Source organism: Hirsutella rhossiliensis (assembly GCF_020360975.1).
Source record: "Hirsutella rhossiliensis strain HR02 chromosome Unknown scaffold00012, whole genome shotgun sequence".
Taxonomy (NCBI): Eukaryota; Fungi; Ascomycota; class Sordariomycetes; order Hypocreales; family Ophiocordycipitaceae; genus Hirsutella; species Hirsutella rhossiliensis.
The window spans coordinates 2,430,227-2,446,893 of record NW_025408678.1 but is presented as its reverse complement, the minus strand read 5'-3'; the positions used below and the strand labels follow the sequence as shown (position 1 = coordinate 2,446,893).

The following is a 16,667-nucleotide window of genomic DNA, read 5'->3' as shown; positions in this document are numbered from 1 at the left end:
TTGAACCACCAATCCCTTTTTCCCCTCCTTTCGCCAGATAAGAGAGCCCTACCACTCATTCTTCTCGGTCAGCATCAGCCAGATAGATGTATATCTTACTCTCCCTTCAAGGTCATTGCCTGTACCGCGCAAGCTGGGCCATGATGTTCTGCACCTGAGCTGCTGCGTCGCCCCCCGCCGGAGCCGCGTTTGCACCTCCGTTGGGAGCGGCGGGAGGCTGGGCGCTGTACGCCGACCCGTACTGCCCCTGGTGGTGAGCGTGCTGCTGCGCAGGGGTTGCCCCCCCGAGGCTACCCAGGATGGCCTGGATATCCACCTGCGGGTTGGCTGTCGCCGGGGTGGGGGGATTGACGCCGTACCCGCCATGTGCGGCGGGCATCCCTCCTGGCGCCTGAGTTGGCCCTTGCATAGATGCGAGGAGCCGCTGCAGGGTGGCATTATCAACCTGTCCCATGAGACTCGCGATGTCTGCGGCAGCAGGGGGTGCGTGCTGCTGCTGCTGCTGCTGCTGCTGCTGCTGCTGTGGTGGAGGATATGAGCCGGGATAGCTGGCGCCATGAGGGGGCTGCTGATGCTGCCCTGAGTAGGGATTGGAGTAGCCACCCGCCGCTGCCGCGTATCCTTGTCCATAGTTTGCGGCGGCCGTTGCCTTGGATCGCACAATCACCTCGGCCGCCGTGCCGGGATCTAAGTCCACATACTGGTCGAAGCGGACATTGCTGCCTCCACCAGAGCGATCGAACGCCTGCACGGGTATCCGGCCAACGCTCTGTGCACGCAAATCCAAGTCGATGACGCCGTAAACACCTTCGGCAGCCTGTCGCTGAATGACCTGGTCCTTGGGAAACCGCGGGTGCAGGTACATAACCTCCGTCTTGAGGCCCTTTGCCTTGAACGCGGCCTCGACCCAGGTGACAAAGTCGCGATTGACCTCTGGCTGCAGGATGATCTGCACATCCGGCACATCGGCGCCATACCTTCGAGGAAGGTCAAGTTCCGGCTCATTTCGAGATCGTCCATATGGGCTAGGGCTGCGCCGTCGATACGACTCCCGGTCCTTGCGGCCATACTCGGGAGAACGCGAGCGCCCGCGCCCTCCTCGACCAGAATCATGACCTCGAGATCGACCAAACCCGTCTTCCCTCGTGTGGTGATCATTGCGTCGTGGCGACTGATTGCGCCCTGGTCTGTAATCGTCGCGGCCTTGGTGATGCTTCTCATTCCTGCGGCCACCGCCACCGCCATCCCGGCCCCGACCTCTCTCTGGGCTGCGGGCACGGTCCTTTTTGGACTTGTCTTGTACTCGAGATATCTCGAGGTCTGAACAAGAGTTAGTCAGGGGTCTTTTCTCCTCTGCGGCAGGCTATACTCACGGATGCGGCGGCCCTTGATTTCGATACCCTGCAGGTTTTCCATGGCCTGTCGGCCCTCGTCGACAGTGTGATACTGCACAAAACCATAGGCCGACTTGAGGGATATTTGCGCCAGTCTTCCATACTTGTGGAAAACATCAAAGACATCCCGCTTCGAAACTTTGTCGCTCGAAAGGTTTCCTAGAGGCACAAAGAGTCAGCACTAGATCAAAGGAGCGGCCCTTGGCGGCGTGGTTCATACCAATAAAAATACGCGACCCTTCAGGGAAGCGGTCCCATTTCGCATCCGACATGTACTGGCGTTCGTCAGTCATAAACTGGTCCCACTGGCGCTGGTAGCTTGCGTCTGGCTCTCCGTCCTGGGAGTACCCGGGCGCGGCCTGGGATGTCTGGGGTGGGGCATTCATGGATGCTGTGACGGGGAGCGCATTCAGGCCTGCGGCCGGGGGGAGCGGGATGCTGCCGACGGCCTCCGCGGAGGTTCCGGGCGCGCCACTCGCGACAAAGCTGGACAGCGGACCTGGCGCTGGCGGCACTGTGCCAGCACTGCAGGCGGCTGCGCTTGGGCTGGGTCCTGCGGCGTGTTGCTGCGAGGCATACGATTGGGAGCCCGACTGCGGCAGGGGAGGCCGCGGTGGCAGGGAAGAGGATGAGGGCAGCGAAGTGGGAGAAGACAGGGAGACAGCAACGGCGGGTTGCTCGGCCTTTGCAGCAACAGACAAAGACGGCTCAGGATCGGGGCTGGGCTCGGTGGGCTGGGCAGTCAGATCGGCCACGAGCTTCTGGATGTCAACCGACGAATTCTGCGACTCGGCATCGGCGGAGTCTTGGCGGGCAATAGGCTCGGGCTGGGCCACGGAGGAAGGGGAGCCGGTCTGCTGCTGGAGCCCGGCGGGCGGCTGCGATGGCTCCGTCGACGGACCGGTAGGCTCTAGTTGCGGTCCGGATGGGGTGGCGGCGGGAGCGGCCGGTTGAGCGGTAGACGCGTCATGGGCGGCAATGTCAGGAGCAGCGGCTGAAGCGCGATTTGTATTCAAGTGATCGGATTGCAGCGAGATATCGGTGGATTTCGGTGGCATTGAGGACGACGATACATGGTGCTGCTGCTGAAAGCCCTGCTCACCCCCTTCTTCTGGATCAATGGGCGAGTCGAATGTCTTTGCATAATCGTCGTTGCTATCGGGCGGCTCTAGCTGAGGCTGGGGAGCAGGCTCGGTGGGAGCGTCGGGGGCGTCTTGGTCGTCGTACGCACCGTCGAGGCTGTCGTCATCTACAACATGGTCGTTGCCATTGGCAGAGGCAGCGTCACCCATCATGGCCGGGTCGAGGATGGCGTCGTCGACGACGCCGTTTGACGAGGCCACGTTGGCAGCGGCAGCGACCATGGCGTCGATAGTATCGACCGTGTCCTGCAGCGCCGGCACCACGCGAGGAGCAGCTGTGTGGAGGGGCGAGGGTGACACAGGAGAGAGGTTGGCAGTGGCCTGAAGCTCCGCCTCTGGTTCGGTCATGAAAGCAGCGATGCGGCAGGCTGAGCGCAGCAGCAGCGAGCGATGGGATGCGAGAGGCACTAAGGAAGCTCTGGGGACTGCATCCGCGACTGATGGCCTACGCAGCGGACGGGTCAGGGAGAGCTGGGTTGGGCCGAGGGACACGGTCGGACGATGGTCGAGGACGACGACGAGATGGTGTGTCAAGTCAAGGTAGGATTGAATGCTGCCATTATCGAGTTGAGACAGACGACGGGCTGGGTTTGGTAGGCAGGCTATCGAGCCTGGGATGGTGTTTTCTTCCCAAGATGCTGCTGCTGGCTGACGGGCGAATCGCAATGTCGGCTCGTGTCCGCGTCGGCTCGATTGCCACAGCGTGGAAAGCGTGCGGTGGCTGTCGTGGGTTATGCCGGCCGCCTGGATCTGGAAGTGTTAGGCGAGGAGGAGAGGGGAATCTGGCAACGACAGTGCCTGAGAAGGGAGGCTTTTTCTTGATGCAGCTCGCGGTGAGCGGGTCCGGCAAAATCTGATATCTCGCGCTAGGCGATTCTGGGCCGCCAGTAGGGGAAGGAGCCTGGTTGCCTGGAAACCTTTTTCGCACGACACAGTCACAGGTGATCCGGAACGTTCCTGTAGTTAAGTTACTCCGTACTTTGGACAGTATCGGCGTACAGTGCTGCACAGTGCGTCAGGACACATTGCGATTCTTGGATCCATGACCCACGTCTTCGGGGTCGTGTGTCCAAGTTACTGTATCGTCGCCAGGGCTGTCGCAAGAATGCAGCTTACCAAAACATGACGTGAGTTTGCGTCTCTGATGTCACGTGCCCGCCCGGTGTAGCAACTGCATGCATCCCCCTCATCTCTCGAGCCGAAGCCGCGAGCTCAATGCCTGCAGTGGGATAGATGCCTGTTGAGATAGACAGGGCTAGAATCCAGAGTCCAGCCGCGGCAGGTTTCTTACCCACTTGCACTGATCGAGACTTGGACGAGACCGTCGCCAAGCCGATCGCTGGACGCAGCATCAAGGGATCGCCATCTTTGCTAGAGACATTCGCCGTATAGATCACAATTCCCTAAGCTTGGAGAGCAAAACCGTCGTTGATGGTCGTTGAACGTTGGATTACGAGGGGACAGTCACGTGACCCGCGTTTTTAAGTCCCCCAACGTGCTGAGAAGGCTCTTCGCCTTGGAAAAAAGAACATTTCGCCCAGCTTGTGTTTTCACTGCACCGATCTGCAAAAGCTATTCGACTCGTGGAACTCATGGAGTATCGGCCGTAAAAAAATGATGCAGTTTATAAGTAGGGTCTCGCGGGTCACGCCATGGACGAGACTGGCGCTCACTCGATGTCCTTTGACTACTGCGAGATTCAAGAGATACCAGGCCTTTGATGCTCAACTTGACCAAGAGGCACTCACGGAGGCGCGATCCTGGTACCGGAAGTTTGACGCTTCGCATCTTCCCCGCGGCAGCACGACATACGCAAGGTCCAGCGGGCCCGGGGGGCAGCACGTCAACAAGTAAGAGGCAGTGATCAACTCCTTTGAGGAGGCCAATTAGACTCAGGGGATATCCGGGCTAACAAAGGGGGCTCAGAACCGAGACCAAGGCCATCACAGCTTTTCCGGTCAAGGACTTGGTGTCTATGCTGCCCCAGTCTCTGCATTCCGGAATCCGCGCCTCCAAGTATTACACCGCCAGCAACGACAGCCTGACCTTTCATGCCCAGACTCGCCGATCTCGCACGGCAAACACGGATGAGAACCGGAGGAAGCTCATGGAAGAGGTGAGTCGCGTCTACCGGGAACAGGTGCCGTCAGAGACGAGCGGCGACAAGAAGCAGAAGCACGGGGAAATGTGGGTGTCGCCAAGCTAATCTTTATCTAAAGTGGTCGCATGACTGACTTGGCTTCCGGCTCTGACTTAGAGAGAAGAGGTTCCATGAATCTAGGATCAAGCAAAAGAAACTCGCCAGCTCAAAGAAGCGGTCCCGCCGAGGACCTTTGGATTGAAAGGTCGGCGTCATTTCGAGCGAAACACGCTCTTGTCTCCAATTTTGCCTAACGACGGGTGAGCCTCCAAATGGATGAGATGGCGTCTCGTGTTCTGACGGCGAGCAGAACGGTTTGACGCCGAGTGAAGAAAGCAAGCATCCCGTACTCTTGCCGGCGCTACAGGGGCACGATGCACCTGGAAGGTCTCTACAATTAAAACCGTCCCGCAGACCGAAGAGCCGATGAGCCAGTGGGGACTTTTCGCATCTGCGGCTCCTGCGCCATCTTACCCACGGCAAGGGCCATGGAGAACACCTTGACTGGCCCGATACGTGCCCTTTTCTTGAATTGGGATCGGGGTTAAGGAGGTACCGGGGGAGGCAAAGAGAGAGCAGCAGCGACCATCAGTCCACAGTCCGACATCATCTGCTCACCTTTATCTGTAGCTACCTTTGCCGAGCAGGTCGCGCGAACGGCACTTGGGCATCGTCGACCTGCCTCGCTAACCTCGGTCTTTGCATCATGTAGCTGGCTTCCATCATACCTCTACTTCGACGCCTTCTGCGGGTTCATTCGCTACAGGGCAGGCCCTCTTGCCACCATGACGGTCTCGGTGTCGGCACAGAAACAGCATCAGGAGAAGCTTGGCTCGGAAAACGCGGCGGATCTGCCCCCGAAACGCCCCCAACTTTTGAGACAAGGCAGCTCAAGACTCGCATCGCTACGGCACTTTGATGTCATTGCAGCCGCGGCCGGCTCGCCCCGTCTGGACAGAGTCAGCCAATGCACGATTTCGTGTCCCGAGCTGCGCCAGCCTCACAAGCACGGATGGGTAGCGTTGCTCCAGTCGCCCCGCTCTCACGGCCCGACGCGCCATGCTCATCGTCGTCTTTAGGGATTACTGCCAGGATACGAGAGTCCAGACCTTCATTGCGGCCGCCGCGGCTCTCGCTCGCAGTCGTCTACCCCAATACATCGACGACCGCACCGCCTCGCATCCCGGCTACGATTTACCCGGCCGCTATTCATGGCGCGCTACCGTGCAGACGCAACGATCGGCCGACGCGAGCCTCCCCCAAGCTTACAGGACCCCCGGGAGCGTCGGCGGCGGGCGAGGGACTCGCAGGACGTTGGCAGCTGCTCCGATGCGGACCGTGCGTTGACGGGTAGCCCACGCGGCGCTGGGAGGGCCAGTCCATTGCTGGCAATGGTAGCCACGGCGTTGGCAACGGAAGAGCTCGATAGACTGAGTCTGATGGCGAGGCGGGCGGGCGGCTGAAGAGGCGCTCTCACTGTTCTGGTGGCCTGGTCCGTGGCAGAGGCAAAAATGACCATTCACCGGCGGTTTCAGCTGCTGGTTTCCTACCACGCGCACGAAAATATCTGATAGAATACTCTGAAGGCGCAACCACGGTGATATGGCGTGTGGTTCAACGAGGCCCAGACGATTGACAAGTGAAGTTGGCGGCGTTTAGTTTTTGCGGGGCGCTCCTTCGGCCCCCCTGGGCGGGTTGCATCGGCCGTTCGGGGCGGCTTTGGGAGGGGGGAGCCGGGGTTGCGCAGCGAAACCGCATACCCGAAGCCTAGGTAGCTACGTATCTTCTTTTGTTCCTCCATAGTAGCAGCCGCTCTCGGTCCCGGCTCAGAATCGACCCTCGGCCTCCTCACATCTTCCTCTCGCCATCTATTCTCGTCGTCGGCGCCACCGACATACGCTAGGTGCACGAATTGCTTTGCGCGAGCTCACAAACGCCATGTTTCGACATGGCATGCGAATCGCTGCCAGTGGCGGCGCGCGGCGGGCTTGGTTGCCGCCGACGACCGGTCGGTGCTTCGCGTCAGCCAGCAAGACGGCTTTCCAGTGGGAAGACCCTTTAGCTTCGAGGAACCTCCTGACCGAGGAGGAGCTTGCCATTGCCGAGACGGCCGAGCGGTATTGCCAAGAGCGGCTGCTGCCCAGGGTTCTACGTATGACACGGCGGCGCTCCCTTTTCACGTTGGTGTCGGTCAAGGTTGCTAACATGGTGTTTGTGGCAGAGGCGTACCGTGACGAGCACTACGACGCCAAGATGCTTGAGGAGATGGGGGAGTTGGGCCTCCTCGGCGCCAACATCCAGGGCCACGGCTGCGCGGGCGTGTCGTCAGTCGCCGGCGGCCTCATCACCCGTGCCGTCGAGCGTGTCGACAGTGGCTACCGATCCGGCATGTCGGTGCAGTCCTCGCTCGTCATGGGCGGCATCGACGAGTTTGGCACTGAAGAGCAGAAGCAAAAGTTCCTCCCAGACATGGCAAGGGGCAAGCTCCTCGGGGCGTTTGGCCTGACGGAGCCCAACCACGGCAGCGACCCGGGCAGCATGGAGAGCGTCGCCCGGCCGCACCCAAACAAGACGGGGTACTATTCGCTCAGCGGCGCCAAGACGTGGATCACCAACAGCCCCATCGCCGACGTGCTGCTGGTCTGGGCCAAGCTGCAGGACACGGGCAAGATCAGGGGCTTCCTGGTGGAGCGCAAGGACTGTCCGCCGGGCACACTAGAGACACCGGCCATCAAGGACAAAAACGGGCTGCGGGCGTCCATCACGGGCATGATCCAGATGGACGGGTGCCCGGTGCCCGAGGCCAACATGTTCCCCGACGTTGAGGGCCTCCGGGGCCCGTTTAGCTGCCTCAACAACGCGCGCTACGGCATCTCGCTGGGCGTGGTGGGCGCGCTCGAGGACTGCATCGCACGGGCGCGGACGTATGCGCTGGAGCGCAAACAGTTCAAGGGCAACCCGCTGGCCAAGTACCAGCTCGTGCAGAAGAAGCTGGCCGACGCGGCGACGGACGCGGCGTACGGGACGCTGGCAGCGATCCAGGTGGGCCGGCTCAAGGACGAGGGCCGGGCGGCGCCCGAGATGATCAGCATGGTCAAGCGGCAGAATTGCGACGCGGCGCTGCGCAACGCGCGGGTGCTGCAGGAGGTTTTTGGCGGCAACGCTGTGAGCGACGAGTATGCCATCGGACGACACGTGGCGAACCTGTTTGTCACGCAGACGTACGAGGGCCAGAGCGATATTCACAGTAAGACGCTGCCCCGTTTGCGACGCCGGAGGAAGCTCTCCTCTGGTGTTGTTCCTTGCTCTCCACTGCAGGTTTCCATGCATGATCAAACGCAACTGACAATTGTTTGCCTTGCACAGGTCTGATTCTGGGCCGGGCCATTACGGGCATCCAGGCGTTTGTGTAGAGGGTGAAGGGTGCATCGGGGGTGGTTTGTCTAGACGGGCGAGAGTCGGGTTGACTTTGGTTCTGTGTACAGGCTCAGCTACAGATCGCGTAGAGGTTGACTTTGCCGTTTGCCGTCGGCAGCTCCGTGGGCGTTCTGACGGGTACGGGATAATCAGACATCAGACAAGATTGGGCGTTGTTGTCGGCTGCTGGCCGCCTCGGCGTCTCTTGGCTGTTTTCCGCTTCCAGCATCGGCCGTGAATTGCCTGACATTCAGTACCGGGCACGCCACAGTGCTGGCATTGTTGCCACTCTCACCTGCCCTGGGCTGCCAGCTACGACTCTTTTGAATGAGGCGTCGCTGAATGGTTTAGTGCCACCCGTCTGAAAAGAAAATAGCAAGACTTTGGTTAACAATAGGCGCGGCGAAAGTATGCAGCCCCTTGGCTCCTCCGCCCCAACCCAGCTCAGGCCGTCGAAGCCGAGCGAAGGCCATGGCAACGGGGACGCCGCCACCAGCGCCAGCAAGAAGCCGCCGAGCGCTTAGCAGCCGAAGCCGGCGGAATGCATGGGCCGCTGATAGCGTGGGGTTTCCGCCATTCCGTCTTGGGCTGTACGTCTAGGCGCGGGCGCTCGTCGCCGCCGGGCGGGGAGTTGCATCGGAACTTCGTACGTACAACAACGTGTGCACAAGTTTGGCTGTGAGTCACAGGCTGGTGTTGATCAAGGGCGAGGAAAAGGGAGATGAAGGAAAACATGAAGCAGCAAGGATTTTTCTCCCTCCGAGTCCCCCTCCATCGCGGCTGCGCTGGAGCAGTCGAGGTACCGCTACCGCCAGCGAGCAGGTACAAAGTACCAGGTCGCGACAGTCAGCGGGCACGGGCCTGTGGGTCCCCCTTTGATCTGGGCTTCTTCCCGCTGTAATCTTTCCTCTCTCTCTCTCTCTCTTTTCCATGCACCTCTCCAAAACCAATCCACACCACACCGCATATCCCGTCACGGCCCTCCCCCCCTGCGACATCATTCCACGAGCGACATCTGCATCCTCACCGCGCGCCGCGAAGCCTTTCGAGCCTCCAAAACATCTCGGCATCGACTGCCTGCATCCCTTGTCGACCAAGGCGGCGTCGTCTTCTGCTCAGAGAAGCCGTCGTCCCCCGTTACAGTGCGTCATTCTCGCCCTCTCCCGGCTCCTTCGCTCTTCCGCTAACGCAGCCCGCCCACAGAGTGTCAACGCAGCAACTTCTTCGCTGCCCTCAAAGCCATCTTTCCTCGCCGCACCTCGATTCTCACAACAACCTCAAAAATGGCTCTTAAGCGCATCAACAAGGAGCTCGCTGACCTCGGCCGGTAAGCCTTCCTCCCTCTCCTTTGCCTGTTACCCCCTTCGTTCTCGTAGGGGCCCTTGGAGCCCAAATCAAAGGTGGGGCTGAGCGTGAGCGGGGTCCTCGAGGCATCCTTGCAAGGTTTTGAGAAGCCCTTTGTTCGCCTCGTCGCCTGTCGCGGCCGCTGTGCCTTGCTGCCATGATGCGCTCTCTAACTCTCTATGCATTCCGTCTTTGCTAGACAAAACCGTGCATGTGCTGACGCCGTCGCCCTAGTGACCCGCCCTCGTCCTGCTCCGCCGGACCCGTTGGCGAAGACTTGGTACGCGAAAACCTCTCCGACGCATCCTCGAGGCCGCCGCCCAACAGCTGCCGGCGCCTCGTGGCTCGCCCGCCCGCAAATAAGATCAAGGGCTAACGTTGCATGACCCGGTAGTTTCACTGGCAAGCAACCATCATGGGACCCGTAAGCTGCTCTCCCCAATATGCAAACCGCCCCAAGATGTGACTGGGCCGTCGACGAGATGGCTACGCCTCGCTCGTGTCGTCGCTCTTGAGCTTCCCCGCTATGGCCGGCTAGATGCTTCCTCCTTTGTACGCGGATCCTCAAGACGGGCTTCTGACATGCACGACAACAGGGCGATTCGCCGTACTCGGGCGGTGTTTTCTTCCTCGCCATCCACTTCCCCACCGACTACCCGTTCAAGCCGCCCAAGGTCAACTTCACAACCCGCATTTATCATCCCAACATCAACTCCAACGGCAGCATCTGCCTAGACATCCTGCGTGACCAATGGAGCCCTGCTCTGACCATTTCCAAAGGTGCGTGCGCTGCCCCTACTGCATCTCTTGTGCCTCGAAGAACGCCCATAACGTGGTGGACGCCTGCTGACGGATGCTTGCCACCCTCGCAGTCCTCCTGTCCATCTGCTCCATGTTGACGGACCCCAACCCCGATGACCCTCTTGTGCCGGAAATCGCCCATGTGTACAAGACGGACCGGTCCCGATACGAGGCTACGGCTCGGGAGTGGACTCGGAAATATGCCGTCTAATCCGATGGCGGCATGCGGTGGCGGCTTAGGGCGAGGCACCGGAGTGGATTTTCACCGTTCTCTCTCTTGCAGGTTGTTATCCCTCGGTGGATTTCTCGGAGAGCCGTTGCTTGGACGCACCATGGCGGGAACCACCTCGGCCGCTCGCGGAAGTGGGGATTCCTTGCCTCTGAATAAGCATCGGTCGGGCTGTATCTAGGGAGACTGACAACGAGGATCATGACCATCGGGGAGGCGAGACAGGCTAGACAGACACATGAGCTATTGCAGGGATATCATGCGGTTGGGCACGGGGTTTGCATCAACAAGTGTGTTGTTTTTCTTTGTTCTTGCCCACGCCGTCCCGGCACGCAGAAATAAGCAGCGCGTACACATCTTTCCACATTTGCCGCTTCAGAAAACGTGACGAGACAAAGCTTGTCGGCCAGAGTCGGCATGGAGTTGGCAAGGGACGACATGTGTGCCCGTGGAGGGGAAGGCTTGGTCCATGGGAAACGAGTATGGGCAGTATGTGAGTAGTCTGGGCGCAGTCTTGGCCTAGCGTTCTGGCATACGAGATGGAGCCTGGGCATATAGGCTGGGCACATGGTTTGGATGTAGACTCGGGTGTCTGGGCATGGTCCGGGCATAGAGTCTGGGTATGGAGTCGGGGCACGGAGTCTGCGTATGCAACAGGATGGTTGAGGGCCTTCCGACCAGTTAACGATCAGCAGCCAGCGGGTTGTGATCTGCCGCATTGTCTGGAAGTCGGTCCAACGTCGGACGGAGATTTGCGCGGCGAATCGGCACGGCAAGCTGTGCCAGCAGGCCTCTTGATGGGTGAGACCGGGACGCTTTCCCGCATGCACAGGCCCTTGGATCCATACAGGGGAGAGAGGGAGGCAAGAGAGCGTCTTGATACGCTGTCCCTGCATGTGCATTGGGGGACCTGATGCAGACCATTACGTACAGGGCCCCGTTCCTTGGGCCTGGAGGGAAGCAACGGGGGGCTGAAGGCATACATATTGCAAAGGCAAAGCATGGTAATCCGTTAAAGGACCAGGCTGCTGCTGTCTGATCTCTGAGACGCGTCTCGAGGGGGGCAAAAGGGAAGGGGAGGGAGACTCGGCAATGGTTTTCGGTTTGAATGGGGCGCAAACGATGGCAATTTGGTGATGTGTTTGCGCCACATCCATCACTTTGGCTCTGCCTCGACAGTCTGACTTGCATGACCATATGGCAGAAATTGGTGTGGGATGTCGATGTGTGTAACTGTCGGCCAGGCGTCCCAAAGGCGGACGGAGTGAGGTGAGGAGGCAGGTGGGCGTTTCATGGCGGGCAAGGTCTAGTTTAAGGTTGCCGTAGCTGCCCTCGGCAACCAGACAAGCTGGCGAGCAAAGCTGATTATTGAGCAGTGCCGAGGAGTGGGGAGGGCAGTCGAGTTCGGGACGGTGACAAGGGGGGAAGAGACGCGACGATGCCTGTCACAGCATGTTTCACGTCGAGGCTTCAGACTTAGACGCAGGCCACATCGGGAAGGAGGTCGGTGGCTATTTGTTTTCCGGGGGGCGAGCGGGTAGAGAAGGACTGATGGGAGGGACGCTCGGACTGGGTTGAAGCTGTCTGGAATACTTGTTGGGAGGCGGCAGCGGCGGCGGCGGCGGCGGAGGAAGTGGTCCGCGGTGGACCCACTGTCCGTCGACAGGCCGGCCGGGTAGGGCCTAAGTTATCATGCTGCTCGGACGGGCCGTGCGAAGACGTCGAAGAGTCGGCAAGGGAAGAATGAATTAACCCGAAGGGAGACGCGAAAAAGTCGGCGACTCTAAGTGTGAAGAAGTCCGAGCGACGGTCTTGACGGGCTCCGTTTGGCCGACTTGTTGTCGACCATGTCCACGGGAAGGGCGGATCGCGACGACACGCCACGTGGATAGTAACTGGCTTGGCCCGTGGAGGGAGGCGAGCCAGATCACCTGCAGGCCAACCGACAGCATTTGTGGGCATCTGACAGATTGCCGTCCTTGTTTCTGGCTGTGGTGCTCGAGAAGGGAGCCGGCATTGGCCATGATAGAATACAAATGCTCTTTTGACTTATGGCCGGCCGATACCTGTGAGCAGCAGCAGGAGCAGCAGGAGAAGCAACAGGAGCAGCAGGAGGAGCAGCAGGAGGAGCAGCAGGAGGAGCAGTGAGCAATTGGCGTGCCTGCGTGCCTGCCTGCCTGCCTGGAGGTGGAAAAGGGCCAAGGGCCTCCTGTCGCAGGTTTACCGCAGCCGAGAGACGCCTTCCCCACTGCCGGCCCCGGGGTCAAGTAGACGGTACCTCGCCGGGCCACCCGTCTGCTGCCGCCGCTGGTAGTCGTCGTGACCAGGCGCTGTTTGGCTATCCCACCTTCCGCGCCCTGTTCCGAGTCTAGTCCACTCTGTCTCGATTTCTTTCGGCTGTTGCGCCTCCTTTCCCCTTCCTCTCTCTATTCTTTTCATTCACCCTATTATCACCATCTCCCCACGCCGCTTGCTCCCCTTCTCTTCGTTTACTTCCTTTGGCTTTTATCTGATTTGCGCCGAGGCAACGACTCGTCAAGCGCCTATCGAGCGGTAATTCATAACTCAGCAACTCCTCGTTGGATAGAGGCCCCTTGCGCGTATGTATCATCCTGTTTCATGTCAACTGCATGACGCCTGACAAGTGGCTGCGGTGCGTGATCCGCTGACAATCTCGAACCATTCCCAGCTCAAACACTGTGCATTCGTTACACGTATGCGCGGCCACGGCGACTAAAGGGGCACCTTGGTTGACCCTACTTCTCGCTTATTCAACTCCAGCGGTGCCTTCAGCGGGTTCTGAATTCCCTGCACCACCTTTTCCACACTCTTTTAGGAAGCCCAGCGCCTCCTTTCGCAGCCTCGAGCCCATTGTCTGGGCTTGTCCAACAGCGATAAACACTCACATCCATACGCATCCGTCTCTCACTCTTCCGCGGGTCCCAAGGAGAGGAGGAAGAGAGAGAGAGAGCGCGGGCGCCACAACTGAGCTGTAATCTTGGGCTCGCGACGCCCACCTTCACCATGGAGTACGAGTATGCGGGCTGGGACCGGCCCTCGGAGCGCTCGAGATGGTCCCCCCTCACACGCATGTTGCTCTCGGGCGAGATGACCCAGGAGAGACAGCAAATTCTGTCGACGAGGGACAAGTTTGACCGGTGGATGATCAACGAGGGTTACCGAAGATTGTAAGTCCCAGACAGGCGGCTATGGCTTGTGGCTTCGCTGTGCTAACTGAACCACTCATTTCAGCTTCGTCTTCATCTTCATGCTAGCCCACGCCCTCATCTTCTCCTTTGCCTCGGTCCACTACGCCGTCAAGGACAGCCTGCAAGGGGCACGGGACGTCTTTGGCTTCACCTACGTCATTGCCCGAGCCTCGGCCGTCGTCTTGCACGTCGACGTCGGCATCATCCTCTTGCCCGTCTGCCGCACCCTCATCTCCCTCATGCGACAGACGCCCCTCAACGGCATCATCCAGTTCGACAAGAACATCACCTTCCACATCACGACGGCGTGGTCCATTGTCTTCTGGTCTTGGGTGCACACGATTGCCCACTGGAACAACTTTGCGCAGGTCGCCGCCAAGAACAAGCTGGGCTTCTACGGATGGCTGCTGGCCAACTTTGCCTCGGGCCCGGGCTGGACGGGATACGTGATGCTTGTCGCCCTCATGGGCATGGTCATGACGTCGGTCGAGAAGCCGAGGCGGGCCAACTACGAGCGCTTCTGGTACACGCACCACATGTTCATCATCTTCTTCTTCTTCTGGTCCCTGCACGGCGCCTTTTGCATGATCCAGCCCGACGTGGCTCCCTTTTGCTCCAACATTGGCACCTCGGCCATTGGCGTCTTCTGGCAGTACTGGATGTACGGCGGCTTCATCTACCTCGCCGAGCGCGTCGCCCGCGAGATCCGCGGCCGCCACAAGACGTACATCTCAAAGGTCATCCAGCACCCCAGCCAGGTCTGCGAAATCCAGATCAAGAAGGAGAGTACCAAGACGCGTGCGGGCCAGTACATTTTCTTTTGCTGCCCCGCCGTGTCTCTGTGGCAGTACCACCCGTTTACGTTGACGAGCGCGCCCGAGGAGGACTACATCTCCATCCACATGCGCTGCCAAGGCGACTTCACCATGGCCGTGTCCAAGGCGCTCGGGTGCGACTGGGGCAAAAAGGGCGGCGGTGCCGGCGGCGGCGATGCCAGCAGGGTCGTCGGCGTCGACCAGGACAATGCCGCGGTGGACCCCGTCCTCCGCCGAGTCCTGCCGCGGGTATACATTGACGGGCCCTTTGGCTCGGCATCCGAAGACGTGTTCAAGTACGAGGTGTCGATCCTCGTGGGCGCGGGCATCGGCGTGACACCCTTTGCGTCGATCCTCAAGTCCATCTGGTACCGCATGAACTACCCGCAGACCAAGACGCGCCTGTCCAAGGTGTACTTTTTCTGGATCTGCCGCGACTTTGGCTCGTTTGAGTGGTTCCGCTCTCTCTTGATGGCTGTCGAGGCGCAGGACGTGGACCACCGCATCGAGATCCATACGTACCTGACGGCCAAGATCAAGTCGGACGACGCGACCAACATCATGATCAACGACGCCAACGCGGACAAGGACACCATCACGGGGCTGAGAAGCCCGACCAACTTTGGCCGACCCAACTGGGACATGATTTTCCGGGGCATCAGGAAGCTGCACTCGCCGGGTGAGGCGGGCGTCTTCTTCTGCGGACCCAAGGGGCTGGGCAGCTCGTTGCACGTCTACTGCAACAAGTACACGGAGCCTGGGTGAGTCTGCGCCGTCTCGGCTGACCCTTGGGGGCAACGGAAGCTAACATGTGTCAATAGGTTCTCGTTTGTCTGGGGCAAAGAAAACTTTTAGGCCTCTGCGCGACGCTCTATGCTTCATCTCTTCAGCTATATCATGATTCATTGCATATATATCACATTCAGCGCCCCCTATATAGGACGGAGGGTCAGGGGAGAGGAAGACGGACTCGGCCTTTCTTGCCCTCTTTCATCTCCAGCTTGCATACGTGCGCCGGCCGCAGGTCAAGGAACGTGAGGATGAGGGAAGAGAAGGGCTGGCCGATATGGGTTGGAAAATAATACGAGGATTCGGCGGGAGGGGAGGGGGATTGGTTTCGGGTACGACTTGACGGCATTGCAGTGGAGGGTAGAGGAGGCTATGGCGGTCGCTGTGCATCTTTGAGGATGTTTGTAAAAGAAGCAGCGAAATCTTTGAAGAATATGATGACGAGCAGACGATTAAATCTGTTGCGGCCTCTGGGCGGAAAGCAAGTCGTGTACGATGTACGTATCTCTGTGTTTTGGGCCAACAGCAAGTGCACGTCGAAGTGTAGATGCGGGGCGAGGGAAAGACGGTTGCATTCGCTTGTGGCATTGAAAGAGTCGTATCTTGTCAAGATGCTGTCATTATGTACAGCACCTAGGTACCTACTTACCTTATCTTGTGGGACATGGCTAGGTACTTCTTTGGCACGTCATGGCCTATGAGAGGAGAAGCAGGCGGCTTCATAGGGATGTAATTATGTACTGGATGAGATGGGACAAGATGGGACAAGATGTCAGGGCCCTTCCAATCTGAGCGCGCAGGGGGACTAGGCAAGAATCCACAAGCCGTGCGGCGTCGTCCATGAACCGCTCATCCGGGAAAAAGGTTGCTGCTTCGCTTCTTGGCATCTAAGTGGTCTCGCGTCGGGGCCGTGGGTTGCGGCTGCGAGAGGAGCGAGTTGTGCGACGTTGGCGCCGAGGCGGCGGGATCGACAGATGGGATGCAGGTGCTGGCCTTCAGGTGCTGGCCTTCAGGTGCTGGCCTTGACGCACGTCAGCCTGGGGGAGGCTTCATGTTGTTAGACGCCGGCCGACATGGACCCCCTGCCACGGTCGCATCCTCGAGCGCCTAATGGCCGGCTGCGATTGGTGGTCCAAAGACACGGAGAGAGACCGGAAGGATCAAAGAACTGAGCGAACGGCCTAACCTGCCCTGCCCCGCTGTGCTGCAGAGTTGAAAGGCGGCCGCATGACCGCTGTACCAGGCAAAAGGTACTGAGGACTATGTATCCGCACATGCCTTCTGAGTTACAGCGCATCCTCCCCCCCTGCAACCGCCTGTCAACCATCCAGGATACGCTGGCTCTTCACCCCCCCAGACACGACTGCAGGCGCAATGGAACGTGCAG

At 59.6% G+C, this 16,667-nt stretch overlaps 5 protein-coding genes across 5 annotated transcripts; 4 read left to right on the top strand and 1 right to left on the bottom strand.

Annotated features, from left to right (window-relative positions):
* Positions 1-112: 112 nt before the first annotated feature.
* On the bottom strand, positions 113-2,884 carry HRG_09496 (RNA recognition motif domain-containing protein; the record flags this gene model as incomplete). Its single annotated transcript, XM_044867967.1, has 5 exons — positions 113-1,116; positions 1,162-1,320; positions 1,374-1,553; positions 1,615-1,880; positions 1,974-2,884. 5 exons carry the CDS (start codon positions 2,882-2,884, stop codon positions 113-115), a joined length of 2,520 nt encoding a protein of 839 aa, XP_044717227.1.
* Positions 2,885-4,153: 1,269 nt separating this feature from the next.
* Positions 4,154-4,742, top strand: HRG_09495 (RF-1 domain-containing protein; the record flags this gene model as incomplete). The annotated part of the gene is made up of 2 exons (XM_044867966.1): positions 4,154-4,386; positions 4,463-4,742. 2 exons carry the CDS (start codon positions 4,154-4,156, stop codon positions 4,740-4,742), a joined length of 513 nt encoding a protein of 170 aa, XP_044717226.1.
* Positions 4,743-6,614: 1,872 nt separating this feature from the next.
* HRG_09494 (acyl-CoA dehydrogenase, middle domain-containing protein) lies at positions 6,615-8,089 on the top strand (the record flags this gene model as incomplete). The annotated part of the gene is made up of 3 exons (XM_044867965.1): positions 6,615-6,828; positions 6,898-7,923; positions 8,043-8,089. 3 exons carry the CDS (start codon positions 6,615-6,617, stop codon positions 8,087-8,089), a joined length of 1,287 nt encoding a protein of 428 aa, XP_044717225.1.
* A 1,287-nt stretch (positions 8,090-9,376) lies between these two features.
* Positions 9,377-10,449, top strand: HRG_09493 (ubiquitin-conjugating enzyme domain-containing protein; the record flags this gene model as incomplete). Its single annotated transcript, XM_044867964.1, has 5 exons — positions 9,377-9,420; positions 9,672-9,717; positions 9,832-9,861; positions 10,034-10,217; positions 10,310-10,449. 5 exons carry the CDS (start codon positions 9,377-9,379, stop codon positions 10,447-10,449), a joined length of 444 nt encoding a protein of 147 aa, XP_044717224.1.
* Positions 10,450-13,491: 3,042 nt separating this feature from the next.
* On the top strand, positions 13,492-15,346 carry HRG_09492 (ferric reductase NAD binding domain-containing protein; the record flags this gene model as incomplete). Its single annotated transcript, XM_044867963.1, has 6 exons — positions 13,492-13,655; positions 13,720-13,891; positions 13,949-14,434; positions 14,486-14,625; positions 14,677-15,252; positions 15,313-15,346. The coding sequence occupies 6 exons, from the start codon at positions 13,492-13,494 to the stop codon at positions 15,344-15,346; spliced, it is 1,572 nt and encodes a 523-aa protein (XP_044717223.1).
* Between the last annotated feature and the right edge of the window lie 1,321 nt (positions 15,347-16,667).